The sequence below is a fragment of the Equus przewalskii genome, chromosome 13 (genome assembly GCF_037783145.1).
Source record: "Equus przewalskii isolate Varuska chromosome 13, EquPr2, whole genome shotgun sequence".
Taxonomy (NCBI): Eukaryota; Metazoa; Chordata; class Mammalia; order Perissodactyla; family Equidae; genus Equus; species Equus przewalskii.
Genome location: NC_091843.1, coordinates 55881404 through 55901687, shown reverse-complemented (window position 1 = coordinate 55901687; position 20284 = coordinate 55881404). Strand labels below are relative to the sequence as shown.

Genomic DNA, 20284 nt, shown 5'->3' with positions numbered 1-20284 from the left:
GGAGTTTAGTTGTCTTTGCCATTACTATCACTTCCTTTCATCTCAGCCTCTTAATCTCTTATCTCATAGGAAACTTAGAACTCAGCACAGTACACTGTGTAGTAGTCATATAAGAATCTAATAGATCTAATCAGGGCACTGTTTGAACTAGAAATTATGGCTTGCATTTGTGATTATTCTTTTCCAACCTTATAAGAAGAGAAAGCAAATTTTGCATCAGAGATGAAGTTACACATCTGCTTTAGTGCTGGTTTTGTCAATAACAAGCTGGTTTTCTTGGTCAGGTCACTTAAATTCTTGTACCGCAGTTTTCTCTTCTGTAAAATGAAATATTTGGACTGAGAAGATTTCTAAAATTCTGTGGGTTTATGTAGTATATTGCATTCCATACAAGAATTTGTATCAGTATTTATCAGTATTGTACTGTAGTTTAAAGATAAAATTGTATTTTTAAAGACAAAATACATACTTGTCATATTGCATATTAATATCTTTGCTTTCTTTTAATAACATTAATAGCCATTTCGAAACTTATAGTTTTCAAAAGTTTGGTCTTCTTTTAAAGCAGAGCCAAACAAAAGTTTAAGATAATCCCTAAATTGCCAGTTCAGGTTGAAACGGAGCCTGCTATTTGTGCTCTTTTTGTCTCTTTCAAGGAACATTTGCAGTCATAGTCTATAAAAATAATCTCAGAGAATCTTTAAAGTGCACTTATTTTTTAATTGAATATCCTTTTTAGAAACATGTCTAGCATACTAGGAATTTTTAATTCTTATCAAAGATCATTTCCACTTTTTGCTATTAGAGGACATAAAGGTAATGTATACTTAGAGAAGTTGTTTCTATGAACTTGAGAATTTGGTGGTACTTTTACTGAGTAAGAAATAGATGCTATTTCCCCATATCCTGTTTGTTTTGTTCAGTTAGCTTTGAGTACATGTAGTCTTGATTTTATATTATGTTAGTGTTAAAGGGTCTTTTGAGAAGGTGAACTAATTATTGTAAATTTAACTGTGAAATAGCTAAACTATATTTAAAAAATATAAGGTGTTTGGAATGATTCCTAAATTATTATTTTAAAAATGCTGAAACCCCAGTCAATATATATAAAAATATTTGATGAAAGAACTGAGAATCTCGTAGCTCAGTTATTTTTCATTTATATTCCAAAACAAAATATATTTTTGGAGGAGATCTTGATGGTAAATCTGTCCAAAACTTAAGAAATATTATTATTTTTTTCTAGTGAATAATCAGTCTTAGGCTCTGTGACTAACTGTGACCTGTGGAGTTAAATCTAGTAAGCACTTAAAAATGCCCTATGATCTGATCTGCCTACTTCTCTGACCTCATTGTTTACTAATCTTTCCTTGTCTACAAGTCTTCTTTCTCTTTCTTGAACATACATATTTCATTCTTGATGAAATGGCCTTTTTATTCATTGTTACCTTTGCCTGAAATGCTCGTCTAAATTTTTTTTTTTTTGAGGAAGATTAGCCCTGAGCTAACATCTGCCGCCAATCCTCCTCTTTTTGCTGAGAAAGATTGTCCCTGAGCTAACATCTGTGCCCATCTTCCCCTATTTTATATGTGGGATGCCTACCACAGCATGGCTTGATAAGCAGTGCATAGGTCTATGGCTGGGATCTGAACTGGCGAACCCTGGGCCGCCGAAATGGAGAGTGTGAACTTAACCTCTACGCTACTGGGCCAGCTCTCTAAATTTTTTCATGGCTGGCTCTGTAGTGTTGGATCTCAGCCTAAATGTCACTTTTTTCCTAACAGTCAACCTAAAGTAGAGATTCCATCAATATGGCATCATCCTGTTTTGATTCTCCATGATTCTTCCACTCTGATAACTTTTTTTATTTATTTGTTTGTTTATTGTTCCTTACCCACTATCAATGTCTGGCACATAGTAGGTACTCAGTAGATAGTTTAGTGAGTGAACTAAAATTAAGCACTAGCTTCTTTTACTTAATATCTCTGAAGAAAACAGCCATCTTAAATTTAGTCTTTGATATAAGTTCACTTGAATGCTGTGCCATTAAATGCTATGCCAAAACATTTATAAAAGATTTTAAACAAAATGGTCAGTTTGCTTGAGGTAATAAAAACGTCTTTGGTTTTGTTCTGTAACATTCTGATTGTTTTGTTTTGTCATTTAGATTAATTGGAGGATCTGACAACAAACTGATTTATAGACATTATGCAACATTATATTTTGTCTTCTGTGTGGATTCTTCAGAAAGTGAACTTGGCATTTTAGATCTAATTCAAGTAAGTTAACATTTGCCTCTTAATGTCTTAAATAACGATTTTGGCATTTATATTTTTTCAAACTTGTCTGTTCTAAATTTTCAAAAATGATGTTTTGTTTGGTAAGAAATAAATTGTTCCATAGTAGATGTTGGGTGAGTAAAAGAGGGATGAGGGATGTAGAAAGATGGAGACTAATTTAATCTGTTTAAGAGTAATCACAATTAATTTCATCATGCCCTTATTTCATATTCGTATGTCACCACAAGAAGCCTAGGACTTGTGGGTCTCTTAACATATGTATCCAGATCTGACCCTAAAACCCAGCCCTCCCTGTGTTTCCTGAAAATCTTTCATAATGTCTCCGGAACTCAAGGTCAGTCATCAGCAAATTCTTCTTTATCTTCAACCTCTTCTGTAATATTGTCTTCACCTTTTTGCTCCAAGTTACATCTGGCTTCTCTAATGACACTACCTACAAATCTTAAGTAGTAGCAGTTTTCTCTCCTGCTTTCTTCATACCATTGAGCCTGGATGTTTCTGTTTGCTTTGCATTGCTTTTTTTAGACGATTCTTTCTTCTAAAGTGTCTCCAAACTTTATCTCATGTTATCAAACTATATCACCTTCTCCCCATCCTGTTGTAGTAATCTCTTATCCTCACTTCCCAGTCATTGGAGATTTTGTGAAGAACTTTCAAGAGTCTGAGATTTTACCCTATTTGCAAGCTAACAAGTTAACTACCACAATTTCATGGATGCCAGCAGAAAATAGGAGACTTCTGGGCCAGAAACAAAGGGCTTTATTTCTAATAGCAAAAGTAGCAGCCAGAATAACAGCATTTGCTTACACTGGTTCCTCAAGTCCCAGTTCCCAAAAGGTGACTTGAAGAGGGCCATGTGATACCTGCATACACAGTGGATTGAGTTATAGGAGAGGAACCCCAAGCTTAGGGAACTGGAGTCTTTTATTTTGGGCACTAAGTATGTCTGCCCATGTCCTGGAGGAAGAGAATATCTTCCAAGGGTGTAGGTAAACCTACCCTTTGATTTGGAGAAAGATATTCTATTTTCCAAGGCTATTTGTTATAGAAGCTTGCTTGGAAAGATAGTCTACAATAAAGGTAGTCAGTACCTCTGCTCACATTATGTGCAGAAATGGAAGACCCATGGAGGATTGTTTCCTTACAGATTTTAGTTCAGTTCACTCACGTTCACTCCAATACTACGTAAGTGATAATTCTTGTTGATTTCAGTATTCATGTGTATATTTCCCCCAGTATCCTGGTGTCTTCAAATCCAGAATTCCTCTTTTTCATTGAGTTTTGCCCTCTACCCCACCTCACTACTCATTTGTAGAGCTTATCTTTATCCAAACTGCAGTCCATCCGTAATTTCAACTTCACAGTTTCCACTCTCTGTCTACCACCTCTTATCTTTTCATCTCACAATTTCTATTACTCCAACAATTCTTTAAGTCTGTTGGGACGTTCAGTCTTTTAAATCTGTCATTTTTTCACTATCCCTGATCCTCCTGATGTCTTACTTTCCTTACCCAGCTTAAATTCCATCATCAGTCATGATAATCATAGTTATGTGTTTACTCAGCTCCTTCCCTGAACCCATACATCTGAACGTAGTTAGAGAAAAAAACATAACCATACTTATTGGCCTCACTTTAGATTTATGATCCCTAACCTCAGTGAATCCTTAATGGTACCTAGTAATCATATTATATTTCCCTCGTCCATTCACTCTTCCATATTCCTAGACAACTACTGATACATTCTCCTCTCTCCTTAAACCTCGAGCACCTCTAGCATCTTGCTTCCTAGGTCACTGAAAAAATTGAAGCAATCAGAAGAGAGCGTCTACAGACTGCGTCTGTGTCCATGTACTCTACTTTCTCGTCTGTGAGAGATGAACTCACTAGGCTCCTAGCTAAGGCCAGCGTGCCCACTTATATACTAGTGTCCTTCTCATTGCTCTAGCAGTTCTCTCTCTTTCTTCTGTATTATTTTTCCTCTCTCTTGTAGATGATTCCCACTAGCCTATAATGTGTTCTCTCAAAATTCCTGTCCCTGCTTCCCTCTCCAGCCACTGCCTCACTTTTTTCTCTCTCTACATCAAAATAATTTTAAAAAGTTGTCTGTACACACTGTCTCAAATTTTTCTTCTCCCATTCTCTTGAACACCCTCCAGTCAGGTTTTCAGCTCTACTATTGCTAAATCCAGAGGTTCTCATCAGTCCTCCTTTATTTGATTAAGATTATTTATTAATCTCTTCTCCAGGAAATATTTTCTTCACTTGGCTTCTAGGACATCTTACTTGCCTGGTTTTCATCTACCTCTTTAGTTGTTTCATTTCAGTTTCCTGATCTCTCTTGCCTCTTCTTCAGCAACCCCTGTAGGATGTACAGAATCTGACCACTTATTACTCCCTGCTCTGCTACCACATTAGTCCAAGCCACCATCAGCTCTTGCTTGGTTTATTACAGTAGTTTCCTGACTGGTCTCCCTGCTTCCACTGTCTTTTCCTTTTGGTCTTTTCTGAGTAAAACAACCAGAGTGATACTATTGAAATATGTCACATCTTACATTCTGAACTCTTCAGTGGCTTCCCTTCTCACTCCAGAGTAGAAGCCAGATTCCTTACAAATGACCCATGAGGCCCCACATGACCTGACTCCCTTCCCCATACCCTACTGCTTATCTTGGTTCATCATCTACTCCTTTCCCCTCTGCTCCAGCCACAGTGGCCTCCTTGCTGTTTTTCAGATAGACTAGGCATGCTTCTACCGCAGAGGCTTTGTACTTGCTGACCTTCGTACTTAGATTGTTCTTCCATTTGATATTCCCATGGCTAGCTCCATCATTCTATCAGGTCTTGACCCAGATGTCACCTTCTTGATAGGGTATTTGCTTGGCCCTTCTTTCTAAAAATTTTCCCTCTCTTTGACATTTATAACTCCTTTCCTGCTTTGTTATTCTTTTCTTTAGTATCTGTCATCATCTAATATACTATATATTTGACTGGCTCTGTCTTGTTTATTGTCATTTACCCTTTCAAGAATATGAGCTCTATGAGGGCCAGGATTTTTGTTTATTTTGTTCAGTGATTTATCCCCAGTGCATAGAATTGCACCTGTAACACAGTAGGTCCTTGACAGATAATTGTTGAATGAATGAATGTATTTAATGCCTAATATTAGCATTCTTTGTAAAATAACTGACAACAAAACCTGAAGGTTAATTAGAAGAAGAGTTAGCTAGAAAAATATAGTGGTTGCTATATGCTAGTAATTTTTTTTTGTCTGAGCTGTGGTTACATTTGTGTGTTTAACTTGTGAAAATCATTAAGCTCTGTATACACTTAAGATATTTGTGCTTTCTGTTTGTCTGTGATATTTCCATAAAAAGTTAAAAAATTACCTCTCTCACAATAAAAAAGAGTAGTTGGTACAAATAATTGTTTTGGACTAAGATGATCATGAAGGAATGCTCTGAACTTATGTTTTCTTTCTCTTTCTTGACCCCAGACAGGGCAAAAACATAGAGTCATGGTGTAGGCAAGTCATAGATTGGAGAAAGCTGCGTGTAAAAGGGAAATTTTCTTTGCCATACAAGTTTCATGTTTTTGAAATCAGCAAAGAAGGAGGCATGGTATGAGATCTAGTTAGTGTTGTAGACTAAATGAGAAATTAACCAAAGCAGGCAACTTTGTCAGAATTCTGAGTACCAAAGCTTGAAAATATAAGTGGCTAGATAAGGCTTTTGGTGTCAAATATTGTTAATAAAAAAAAAAAAGACAAGTGATAAATGGAACTGTTAATATGCCAGATTACTCTAAATCCATAATTCTTAAACTGAGTTTTGAGGAAGAGCTAGATAGCTGAGTTACATGAAACCAGGCAGTAATCTTGGTATTTGTTTTTGTTTTTGTTTTTTTTTAATTGGTGGTAAGGAAGTGACACTTTTAGGATAAACGTGTGTATTAAGATTAACATGTACGTCTTATAAGGTAAAATAGAAATTTTTTATAATATTAAAAACTCTAAGAGGAGACTTCAAAGAAATTTTGATGGGGCCGCCCAGTGGCATAGTGGTTAAGTTTGTGGGTTCAGATCCTGGGTGCAGACATGCGCTCTGCTCGTTAACCCTTTCTGTGCCAGCGTCCCACACACAAAAATAGAGAAAGATTGGCACACATGTTAACTCAGCAACAGTCTTCCTCAAGCAAAAGGAAGAGAGTTGGCAATGGATGTTAGCTCAGGGCCAATCAAAAAAAAAAAGAAAGAAATTTTGAGCTTGAGGCAAATAAGTCCCCAAGACCCCTTGGGTTTATATTTACTTTCCTCCTGGGGACTACTTGAGAAACACTGCAAAGTTTTGTTGTGTTTTGTTTTCCCAAAGGCTTTTCTAGTAAAGAAAGAGAAGCCAACTTTTACTTATATATGGATTGGGAACAGTTAAGGGTTGATCAGAACTCCGTATTGCATTGCCTTTTAACTGTTCATTATTACATTTCTTGGTTTATCCCATATAGGTAGTAGTTAAATCATTATTCTGTTAATTCAGAGAAGCTTTGTGTCTTTTAGAAAATGATTTTTTAATATGGAACTATGCTTTATATTTATCTGTCAATTATCCACAGCTGATGAGAGTGATAGACCTATGCACTCAATTCTCAAACACTGTCATTTATTTTCCTGAGCTAGCTACCAGTGTTACAAGAGGAGAAACAGGGGAAAAGTAATCTGTTTCAAATTCAGTCTGTTTTATTGAAGAGAAATACTTCAGTTAAGAAAGACTAAAACAAATGTGAATTTTCCTAGAGACAAATCAGAAGTATTTTACACTTGTGTCCTGAGATTTAAGTCATCATTATTGATGATATTTTGATCCCTTGGCTAATCTTAATGGTTATGATAGCATAGTTGTTATCTCTCAGAATGAAATTCTACGGGGAGTTGTCAAAGAACAGATATCCTACATCATATGTGAAGTAAATTCCATCACGTGTTTGTGGAAGGTGGAAGCTATGTCTTGTGTTTTGCAAAATTTTGTAGCCATTACTGTTCAATTGTTGATAATTTGCCTTGATATTATATAAGATACAAAAAAGAGGATTTCAGGAGAATTGTGTCATCTTCCCATTACTAATGTAGGCTAGAGCTGTTTTTACAAAAAGATCCTAATGATCTATCATGTCACACAAAACAAGAAAGGTTCTGTAATTTACCTTAAAGGGATTAATATGATCACTGCCATGAACATGCTGAAGTGCTGTAGTTGCTCTCTTTCCCCTTGCAATTACCTAGATCATTAAATACTTAAGGGGAGTGCTGAGCATACATGACTCAGTCACTTTAAAAACATCGGTTGAGTGAACAAAGGTGGAAGGGAGTAGCTCATTGTTTCTGGTTCTGTGTCATGAAACGGCTATTCAGAGCTTAATTAGAACTGATTTTCTTGCTTTGTCCATCCTCTAGTTTTGAGAAAGGCAAATGTAATGTAAAAAGTAAAGTGGAAAATTATAAACCAAGCGAGTTTGGATCAAAACCTCTTTGTCTTGCATATTCTTTAGAGAATGGATCAAGAAAACTTCAACATATAGTTACTAAACATATGTTTCATTTTGACTTTTTAAATATTAAAAAATGATACCATTCAAATGATCATTGGAAGCAAATATTTTTATGCAAAGATTGTGTTTCTAAGGTATGCATATATTGTCCCAGATTTGACTTTATATCTTAGTATAAAGTCTGAGAGAAGGCATTGTTAGTAAATTACATATAAAATTTATACCAGTTTGTCACCAAATTGAATAGTCAGCTTCTGTTTTCTTTCTTGTTTTTTTTTTATTCTTTTTAGGTAAAAAGGTCATCCTTTTTGGTTTCTGATATGTACTACTTTATCATGATATTGACAGTCATATAAGCAAATTTCAGAGTTGATAGCTAGCTTTTTTTTAGTCTTTTCTGTTGTAGCATATCTTCATTGGAAGTGCTAAAATATTTACAGTGTGAGAATAGAAGTTCATTAATTCTTAATGTTGGTTGTTTGAGTTATTTATAAGCAGTCATACTGTCCTCAATTAATTTTTCCAAGCTGATAATGGAGCCATAAAAGTTCACTAGGTAATTCCAAATTCTGTTACAGTTTTCTGTATCACATGTAGTGATTACATCAGCATCAGTCTTGTTCAGTTGTAGTTAGGAAAAAAATTGAGAACTAACAGCTAACCTTTTCGTTAAGGTTTAGAAAGATATGTTTTGACCACAGTGTTAGAATATGTGTATAAACTAGAGCTCCATGTGTACATAGCGTTTGTCATTACTGCGATACTGAGTGTTAGACTAGCTGTTGTGAAATTATTTTACTTATGGCTGCTAATGCTAATTTAGTACAATATTGAGCAAGTCATTTAGTCTTTATAGACCTTGAATTTTTTTTACCAGTAAAGTATGCCTGTTTCAGTATGCTGCCTACGGACCTTATGAGGTTGTTAGAAAGATCAGTGAATTAAAGCAAGCTGGTGGTAGTTAGCCATTCAGGCTCTGCTTTGTACTGGCTCTATAGCTTTGGGCAAGTTATTTAACCTCTTTGACTCTCATTTTCCTTATCTGCAAAATGGAGGTAATAATAATAAATCTAACTCATCAAATAGGTGCAAGCATTAAAAAAGATATTGTACATGAAGCCCATGGCTAAATGACTAACATGTAGTAGTCAGTGATTTTTAGCTAACTTTATCATTAAGCACATAGTTATGAGGAAGGCAGATAAAGTATTATTTCATTAAACTGAGGCTTAGAGTTAATAACTTGCCCTAAATTTCATAGTTAGAGGCTAAGCTGGAATTTTAATAGAGACATGCTAAAGCTTGTGCTCTTAAGTACTAAGTACTCTTAAATACTGAGCTGCCTCGTAATAGATTCCTGTTACCCATTGTGGCCCGGACATATAAATTTGTAGTTAAAGATAAAGAAAACACAAGGAAGTTCTGTTGATAGAAGGGCACAGGGAAAGGAGACTGTTTATGGATGTGGCATTTTTCTGGATATCTCTATCTTTTAAATTTATTTTTGGAAAACTAGGTAATTATTAAAATGAAGAAAAACTTAAATTATGATTCTCTTAGTAAATTAAAAATTATTTTGCTCCCATTAGCCTTTGAATTCATTAAAGCCAGAGATTAATGAGTAGCTACTTATAGATAACTACTATATTGAAATTGACTTTAAGCTTTATATCGTTTTTAAAATGAAATGCTAGAGAGTGCCATTTACTTTGTCACTTCTTGTTCTTGGCTGTTTTTATCTTTCTCCTTGTGAAATATGATGCAACGACAACTATATTATTTTGTTGTTGTTCTGGCTAGAACCCACAAGGTCCATTGATTTGTTTTCCTTAATTTCTTTACTTCAGTTTATAAATTTTGCTTTTGTGTTGGCCTTGTCTATGTAACAGATCAGCAATGTGTATCTGTCTACCTTAGGCCTCTAGATTTCTAATTATACTAAGTAATTTTTGCCAAATCAAATGCAAATAAATGGAAAGTTTTTTTGAAGAGGATTTTGATTTTTTTTTTAGTTAAACGTAGCCTTTGAATGCCTTAAATCTTAAGAATTCTTTTCCTTAATTAAGAACAGGGAGTTATACTAACATTTGCTGCAGGGGACTTTTTTTTTCCTTAAAGTATTTACATTTTTCATAGGTGGTATTGTTCTGGTTTAAATATTGACACTGGTTTTCTTTCTTAGTTAATAAGCAAATCACAAAGGCTTGTCAGCCTCAGTGTGTAGTTACTTTGCTTTTATCTTTCAGTGTTAATCAGCAGAATTAGAATTTTCTATTTCTGTTTTAATTTTATAATCATCGCATATTTTGAACATCCAGATGAATAATACTTTATCTAAATCATTTAACTAAATCTTTAAAATAATCCAGAAAGGTAGGTAGTTTTATCACTATTTTATAGTTCTGAGATTTGGAGGGGTTAAATGGTGCCCGAGCTTACATAGCTAGGTAGCAGCAGAGTAGGAATTTGAAGCCAGATCTTTCAGATTTCTTCACCACTATACCACACTGCCTCTTTAGGCTGCCCATATTTTTTGCCACTCCATAGTTCACCAGTGGCACACTTAATACTACCAAGAAAACATTTTTTTCTCTTTACCCAACATAGTCTGCACATTTAGCAGGTTCCACTGATCTTTTATAAATGTACATAAGTGAAAGGAAACTATTTAGACAGCATTTTCACCAAGATAGTCATCTTCTGATGGTTAAAAAATAATGGCTACACTATATAGATAATCAAACCAGTGGAACTGGGAAAAGTAATCATGAAAAAATAAAGGTATACTGGAACTTTATATTCTGATTAGTAAGTCTAATAATGATTTAAATTAAGGAAGACGACTACCTCATTCATAACCAGAAATCAATTCCAGATAGATTTGATCCAAACATGAAAAATAAAACAGTAAAGCTTTTGTTTTCTTCTGGGAGAATATCTTCCTGACCTTGTTGTAAGCGAAGATTTCTTAAATTGGGCATAGAAAAAAATTAGCTGTTAAGGAAAAACTGATAAATTGGACCATGTTAAAATTTAAAACTTCTGTTCTTCCAAGAACACTATTAGGAGAATGAAAAGGCAAGCCACCGAGTGGGAGAAGATCTGTAATCTGTATATATGACAGGACTGTATCTAGAATATGTGAAGAATTTCTATACATCAATAAGATAAAGACAGTAGAAAAATGAGCAGAAGTCTTGAACAGATATCCCAAAAAAGGATATCTAAATGGCTAATAAATATGAAGTGGTGCTTAATCGCATTAGCCATCAGGGAAATACAAATTAACATCACAGTGACATCCCACCACATACCCATAAGAATGGCTAAAACTAAAAGATTGACAACATAAAGTGCTGACAAGTTTGTGGAACTGTGGGAACTCTCATACAGCTAATTGGAGTGTAAATTTTTATAATCGCTTTGACAATCTATTTGGCACTGTCTACTAAAGCTAAATATATGCTACCCTATGACCTAGCAAGTCTACTCTAGGTCTACATTCAGTAAATATGTGTATATACATTCACGAAAAGACATATAACAATATTCTTAGCAGTACTAAATGTATTAGTCCCATACTGGAGACAACCCAAATTTCTGTCAGCAGTGGAATGGATAAATACATTGTGATATATTCATGCAATGGCATACTGTATGACAGGAATGAATGAGCTATTGTATTATGCAATAACATGAATGATTCTCACAAAAATGATGATAAATAAAAGAAGTTACTCACAAAAGATTACATACTTTATGATCTCATTTAAATATAGTTCAGAAATAGGCTAAATGTATTTATGGTATTAGAAAGCAGGGTAGTGGTTACCTTTGATGGTAATAGTGACTGATGGAGTAGGAGGGGCTTCTATACTGCTGATAGAATTCTAACACTTGCTTTGGGTGTTGGTTACACAGGTATATTTACTTTGTGAAAATTTATCAGATTATACATTGTTATGATTTGTGTACTTTTCTGTATGTATATTATACTTCAGTAAAAATTTACAGAAGGGGGATGGAACTTAAATCCCTTTATTTCCCATAACTTATTTATAAATTTGTATTCAGATGATTTCCAAGTTAAAGACACTGTTTCAAAAGTTAATATTTTCTTTCTCAGTGGGAAAAGTTTTCTCTTTTTCATGTCCCTTCTTTGTTTCCCCAAGTAGTCAATATTTGTTAAGTGCTTACCTGTGTTCAAGCAGCATTATCCTGTTCAGCCCTTATAATAAGAAGCTATTATAACAACAAGGAAAATTAATTTGAATTAGTTAGAATGAATAAAGTCATTTCAGGAGCCACATCACCAAGGCCTTGAGGAGAAATAGATAAAATTGGGAGTTTGGGTGGATACTCAACAATATTTACTTTCTACCTACCACAAAATTGAAATAAATTAGAAACTCACTTGATGCTGACCTGCGTATCTCCCATACTTGGTCATCTTAATAATGCCTTCTTCTCATAAATGAAATTATGAGTAAACTGTATATTCTTGGATACTACAGACTTCTTATTTCTCCTAGTGACTTTGGTCTAAGTCAAAGGCCAACAAACTATAGCCTGTAGGTCAAATCCAGCTTGCCACCTGTTTTTGTAAATAAAGTTTTATTGGAACAGAGCCATGGTCATTTGTTTATGTATTGTCTATGGCTGTTTTTGTGCTATACTGTGTAGCCTAAAAATTTTACTCTCTCAAAACCTAAAATACTTACTCTCTGGCCCTTTGCAGAGAACATTTGCCAACCCCTGGTCTAAGACAGTGTTGATTATAGTCATATAGTTACATATCTACATTGTTTCACCTGTCTTATACATCTACATTGATGCCAGGAAGGAACCTTGGGTTGTGGATCTGTATAAAATGGCCTGAGGTTGGAGCAGTTACAGCAGGAAGCCTGCTGTTGAGATTTTACTCTTTGTCTCATAGAATCATCTATGAAGAGGGTGACCATACATTTCAGTTTTCTTGGGACAGTCCTGGTTTACATCTGTTGTTTCAGGCCATTATTATATTATGACAATATTACATAGTATTATTATAATAATGATAATTAATAGCTAGCTGCTCCTTTTACTGTTAATATGCCCCAGTTTGGATGATAAGTTGTATGATCATTCTATCTATGAAAGTTACCATTTAGAAGGGTAGTGAGAGTAGAAATAGGAATAGAATAGAATAGTTAGAGACAGCTATGCAAGGTGGAGTTTAAGAGATTGACTTTTGAAAGTTTGTCTCAGAGGTTCCCGAGATCATCTTGCACCTGGAGGAAACCAGGTTTAAACTTCCACGTGTCCCTTCCCACTGGAGTCACAAAGGTATGCTTAATTCCCCCAGAAATGATATGTGATGACATGTGCAGAGTATTCCCAACTGAGAAAGCTCACTATAGCCTATGTGTCCAGGATTTTTGGGGGGATCAGTCACATAGACTTGTAGCACCTATGTGACTGACGTTGGTTGCTTAAGCTCCAGAACCACAAAGAAAAAGAGGTGTTCACCATAAATCACATTGTTAGCATAAACTATCTGCTCACACTGGTGCAGTGTGGCCCAAGGCCTCAGGCGTGCAAAAACATTCTTATCAGATAGAAATTTCCAAGGACTCAGAGCTCAGTTCCCAGGAGCTAGCCAAGAGCTAGGCGAGAAACAGGTCATTTTTGGAAATGTGTAGGGTTTGAGCAACCCAGGCCTGCTGAGTTAAGCCTTTCCTACAGAAGGTCATAAAAGGTATTCGAGCCAGAGCTTGAACCCAGATAAATCTGATTCCAAAGCTTATGCTCCTTCCATAAGTGATTTTTAGTGATCTTTTATACTAATTTGCCAGTTAAAAATTAGTGGCTACATTAGATATGGTAGAGACTTGAACTGTGCCCATCTATCTTGATAAATACTTCTAATAAGCTCTTTTTTTTCCTGACGTGAAGATAGGGAACCCGATTTAAATATCTTTCAGTGCTTTGTAAGTAATGGTGCTAAGAATTTCTAGTGTTTAGTTATTTTCAGCAAAGTTTATATTGTTTTGTAAATTATTGTATTACAAAATAGTTTACATGAAGAATAGTCTATAACTACTCCTTTTGCACTTAGTACAATTTTTAATTTATAAAAGAGAAATAATAGAGTGAGAAAAGTTTTAGTTCACAGTTAAGAGTTGTCTGCCTTGTACATAGTACATTTGAATGGACTTATACAGTTCTCAGAAAGTTTTAACCGTTTTTTCTTTTCTTTTTCTTTAGGTATTTGTGGAAACATTAGACAAGTGTTTTGAAAATGTCTGTGAACTGGATTTAATTTTCCATGTAGACAAGGTACTATTTCTCTGTTGTCAAATCTTCTAAACCTAAGAAAAATATTAATTTGTATTTGTCAAAGTAAAAATGGATTTAGTGAATAGTACTGTTTTTATAACTTTATTGTTCAGTTCATAAGTTATTTTTACTATGAGCCAGGTACTGTGCTTAGTGAAGAAGATTCAGACCCTGCTCCAGCGGAATTCATATCTGGAGGAGGAAACAGTGGCATTAACAAGTAACAATATGTTCAGAGTGTTAATGAGAACACAGCTGAACCACCTACCTCTGCCCCAGAGGGTGTGAATGGAGGAAATTACATTTAAATTGGCTTTTTAAGGATTAGTAGATATTTCACAGAAAAGGAGAGGTTGGCTCTTCAGGCAAGGATATAAAGTATGGGCCTTTTTTGAGGGGGATTAACATTGATCAAGAGGCCTAATATTTTTTTTTTTTTTTGGTGGGGAAGATTGGCCCTGAGCTAACGTCTATTGCCAATCTTACTCTTTTTGCTTGAGGAAGATTGTTGATGAGGTAATATCTGTGCCAATCTTCCTCTTTTTTTTTTGTATGTGGGCCACTTCCATAGCATGGCTTGATGAGCAGTATGTAGGTCCATGCCCAGGATCCAAATCTGCGAACCCTGGGCCACTGAAGTGGAGCACACAAACTTAATCACTACATCACCAGGCTGGCCCCAAGAAGCCTCATTTTAGAGTGCCTTTAGTGCCATGGTTATTGTTGCTTTGTCCCTTTTTTGGGCAAGATCATTTTTTTCTACATTACGGAGTTTCAGTTGGTAAGTGGGAAACTAAAGACAGGGAAATCAATTAGGATCTGTTGTAATAGTCCAGAAAGTGGTGAACTAAGGCAGAACAGTAGGGGTGAAAGAAAGAATTGACAGGGCTTCTTGGCCTATTGACAGCTGGAGGTGAGAGAAAGGAAGAATGACTGAGTTTTCTTTTTTGTGTGTAAGGAAGATTTGCCCTGAGCTAACATCTGTGGACAATTTTCCTCTTTTTGCTTGAGGAAAATTGTTGCAGAGCTAACATCTGTGCCAGTCTTCCTTTATTTTGTATGTGGGACGCCGCCACAACATGGCTTGATGCACGATGTGTAGGTCTGCGCCGGGGATCTGAACCCGCGAACACCGCGTCAGCCCCTGACTGAGTTTTCTAACTAGTGTTACTGGGTCTTGGTGATATAGAATTTAGGAGGAAGAAATTCCACTTTTAGTATATACAGATTTTTTTCTGTATTAAGTTTGCATAATGTAACAGATTGTTTTGAATGATTAAGCCATTGAATAAAATAGTTTGAGAATAATCTGTCAAAAGTTTTAGCCAAAAAAAGTGATTTTTAAAAATAAACTTTGTTGAGGAATAATTTGCACTGATTAAAATTCAGCAGTTTTAAACATACAGTTAACTAAGTTTTGGCAAATGTTTGTAGTTATGTAACCACTACCCTACTCCAGCTATAGCACAAGGAATGAATTTTATTATTTGTAAACATCAAAAGAATACATTTATCATTAGCCAATCCCCTAGATCATGTTTCTTCTTTACTAAGTGATTTGATTTCATGTACTAATTCATTTTTCACAGAGAACTTAAACTGGATATTTTTAAGTCTATTTTTAGTTTTTTCCTGCTTTTCTCTAATTAATATATCCTATGCTTTTTCACATTTGCAAAGACTCCTGTTATTTTTAGACATTAGGGTGTACAATATTTGAAATTATGTTTTGGTACATGATTAAAATGCTTAAAAATGCTCTTTTTAAAATGACTGCTCTATGATCATTAGCTTATATAATACATCTTGCAATTTTTTAAGAAAATTGAAGATTCTATTTTAAAATGTTGTGGTAAGAGTCAAGCGTTCGTGTTTGTACTGGAGAATGAAAGTTTTCCTTAATAGAGAAATTAGGCTCTACTCATCTACAACTTCCATACATGACACACAATGTTTTTAAAACTTTTATTTTACGTTAATATACTTTCATTTTAGAAAAATCAGAAAATACATATGAGAGGAAAATAAATAGAAGTCATCTCAATTTCAGAGATTGCCGTGTTAAAAGATAAACCAAGGCATATTAAATTTATGAGTTTATTTGTGCAAAAATTGATTCAAGTTGGGTAGCGCCAAACCGAAAGTGGTTAGGAGCATTCCACTGACAGGAGCTAGGGAAAAGACTCGTATGGAGAAGTGGCAGAAGCAAAGCAAGGCAATGATCTGATTGCTAAAGCTATAATCATGCAATAAGCGGTTGCATTATTTGGGAAAGCCGAATTGGCTGTTTGCAATTGGTTGTCCCTAGTTTTACTTTCTTAACCTTGAGGCATTTATAGGCTTAGGTTTCAGTTTGCTTATGTAGGCTGCTAAGGAATTAGAATCATCTCAGACTAATGGCCTCCTTGTTTAATTAACGCTAGTGTTAACATTTTAGAGCATGTATATTTTTAGATATTTTTTGTACAAATAATTACAGAAACGAATATGTCTTTAAAAAATTAAAAATGTGTAATATTCATTTCATACAACAGTGTATCACTACTTTTGAACCTCCCCAAATTAGCTATGTCTCTTTTTTCTGGGCTAAGCTCTTGTTTTAATTTTTTTCAATGCACTAAGAAAAACTTAGGATACCAAGAGTCAGAGACCAGTCATATAGACCTTTCCTGACCGTACATTCTCCATCTAAAACAATGCTAGTTTTGTTTTTTTTTTCAGCCTTTCTATGAAAGTAGGATTATTTTCAATTTTTAAGCACCCTGGAGCTTTCTTACAGCCAGGCATCTCCTAACCTGCTCAATTCACTTTTTCTTAGGGACAGATACAGAAAGTTTTGCACACAACCCTCCTCTTGCTTTTGGACCACAGCTGGGCAGATCAAAGGCGGAAGTTGTGAGGAATACCCCTTTTGTTATCAGTTAGGGTGGGCTAATTGATGCTGCAGTAACAAATATCAGAATATTTCTCATTCATGCAGTATGTTTATCATATTCCACATGCTGTCACTCTGGGATCCATGGTGACAAAGCTGCCACTGTCTGAAACTGTCAGTTTCTATGTCAAAGAGAAAAGAGTTTTCAGGGGTAAAGTTATTTGCTTTTCAAGGTATCACAGATGACAGTTTTACCAAACGTTTGCCACTACAAACATGGATCACTAACTTTCTAGCCTCCATATAACAGTTTCCACGTGACCTACTACCCACCAAGCCAGCATCTTTTCTTTCATTGTGATTGTTAGGAATTTCTCATTACAAATCTTTAAGTACTGATTTCTGTTATCAGTCACTGATTTCTGTATCTGAAGTAGTGGGATAGCCTTCCCCTACCCAAAATTGGTTTGGAGCAATGGTTTCCTCCAGCCCAGTCCCTCTTGAGGAGTTTGACAGCCTATCCTTAAACAACAGGCCACAGAGTGAGAGACTCCTTTTCCTTTCACCAACTGAAGAAGTCTAGCCGTTAAGAATATCTCAGCAACCAGACCTGAGTATTAGTGAGCCAACAGAGAAAAGGAATGCCATCTCAACAAGAGAAATGAAGGAACAGTTTGAACAATCAGAACATATGCCCCATGAAAAGAACTACCGGAGGAGAGAGAGGAACACTTGAAATTTAAAAATAATAAAAAATATTTAAGGAGATGCAGTTTGGAAAAGTCTTTCTGTGGCTTTAGAGTGTGTTTTTCAAACTAATGTTTAAAAGAAGAGGATGGTCACAGTTGAAACTTGAATTATAGGTAGACGATAAGTGCAGGAAATAATCTCAAAGTGTGGGACTGAAAGATTAAGAGGTAGAAGACATGAAGGAAAAGATAAGAGACTTTGAAGTATTTAACATGTATTATAAAAGTATTTTGAGGCTCTTATCCAACTGAGAGAAAGGAGAACAGGGGATAATGAGAGCATTTTAGTAGGAGACCAAGGCATCGCACTGGTAGAAAGACTTTATATTTGTTTTATAAGTAATAATAAAGTCATATTTGCTTAAGAGAGCAAGGAAAGAGATAGTAATCACTAATGAAAATTGTAGGCATAGAATCTCTGATTGAAAAGAGGGGGGATATATTATAAATAAAATTTGATCAAACTAACATGGGGGAACAAAGTAATAATTTAAAATAGTTTATTATTCCATACATTAAGTGTAAATTGAATGAAATAATCCATTGAAAAACAGAGATGATGGGTTTAAAAGGTATGGTTTACATAGGAAAGGAAGGATAAATTCTAGACTATTTCTTTTTATTTTCCAGTTTTCATAACAGTTTGGTTCCCTCATATCTACCATGATCATTGAATTTTTTTAGTATCCTTGTGACATATGAATTTTAACATGATTGATTTGTTCTAATTGATTGCAGATATTATTTTTTTTTTGATGCTCATATTGCTCCATCTCTAGCCAGTGGGAATCCCTTCAGGTTGTCTTCTGAGTCCTTTTGACATGACCTCCCCCAATGGACTTTAATAGTTGCTTTGTCTTAGGTCCAACTAGATGTTCCAGACTCATTTTGTTCATTTCCTGCTCTAGATGTGTTAGCAGCCATTCCTTCTAGGAGCCCTGATTCCTTTCAGTAGGAAATGGTGTATAGAAACCATCATCTGGAGGTGTTCATAATTATGAGGCTGGTGATTGTTTCTAGGCCTTTTTTTTCCCCCTGTGAGGAAGATTCACCCTGAGCTAACATCATTGCCAATCCTACTCCTTTTTTTTGCTTGAGGAAGACTAGCCCCGAGCTAACATCTGTGCCAATCTTCCTCTACTTTGTATGTGGGATGCCTCCACAGCATGGATGTCAGCACCCAGGATCCGAACCAATGAATCCTGGGCCGCCAAAGAGGAGCGCACAGAGCTTTAACCACTTGGCCACAGGGTCAGCCCCTCTAGGCCTTTTCTTTGGACAGAGCATCTTATATATTTTCTGCCCCAGCCCTTGAGATAGCCATTTCTCCAAGGAACCCTAATTTCTTTTAGTGGACAGTGATGTTTAGAAATGACAGTCTCAGCACCATGTATGCTCATTGCTACAGGGGTGATATAATAGATGTATTTATACATACACATGCACACACACACACCTGTACCTATTTCTGTATCTTTATATGTATTAAAAATAATTGAGTTCTTCTTAATACCTGAGTCTAGTGCCACACTGCAGAATTTATGCTAGCCTTCTCCTTTTCCATACTTGTAATTTGCTTCTCTGACAGAACTGATTACTTTAACAAACACTTTCTCAAGGTTAGTAACATTATCAAGTGAAAGTTTTGATTTGTGTAACACTTTGATATATCAGATATCCTGCTGGAGAACAATTATACCAGAATTTTAAGGATTTTTAGATTTAATGAAATTCCAGTATATATATGGTGTTTGCAGTGACTTCAGTAAAACCCAAAGACATTCATTTTCTTATTTAAATTTTTTCATTATAGCTTTTATTTTACCTATCAGCCCTTGTGGAGCTAAATCATGACATGAAAATACCATATTTCATGGATTCTAAAATGCATATTTTCTTTCACATTTTAACATTTTTGAGATCGGGATACGTGTTATGTTCTATAGCTCATCATTATTTAATTGGCAACATTTTTCCTTTTCAGTGGTATGTAAATTAATGATTTTTTTTTAATCAGTGGTAGCTTAGATTTGAAGAAATACCAAAACATAGAGATCTATTTAGACCATTTAGAATTACAAATAGAGATATTAATAGATTAAGTTCATTGCTTAAAATTTTTATTAGCAAATATATGTATTAAAATTTCGTTATCAGATTAGTAGCAGTATGATCCACAGAAGTACGTAAATGGAAATTTTCTAACCTAATTTTAAATAATTGATCATTTCATCATAATTGGCTGTTCTGTCTTAATTTAAAAAGTCCTATCTTACAGTATTATAGTTTTTACAGTAGACTTGTAACTCTGCTTGCCCCTCCCCCCTTTTTAAATTTCCTGTTCAATTTCCTTTCACAAGCAGAGAAGGAGTAAAATGTGCAAAACACATTTTACAAAATATTTATTTAGTAGTTAACACCCTGCAGAGTTATGCGATGAATATGCCCCTAGCCCAGTCCTCAAGTGGTCTGCAGTTGTTTGAGGAAGATACGTGATG

General features: G+C 35.1%; 1 protein-coding gene across 5 annotated transcripts in view; it reads left to right on the top strand.

The window, feature by feature from the left end:
• The window catches only part of AP3S1 (adaptor related protein complex 3 subunit sigma 1), a 63160-nt gene that overhangs the window by 27448 nt on the left and 15428 nt on the right, over positions 1-20284 (top strand). For all 5 annotated transcript variants that reach the window (XR_011525190.1, XR_011525191.1, XM_070569519.1 and 2 more), the window contains 2 exons: positions 2169-2280; positions 14091-14162. Coding sequence is in view for 3 of the 5 variants with exons in the window: in XM_070569519.1 (XP_070425620.1) it covers positions 2169-2280; positions 14091-14162 (184 nt within the window). In the remaining 2 variants the exon portion in view is untranslated. The remainder of the gene's footprint in view (positions 1-2168; positions 2281-14090; positions 14163-20284) is intronic.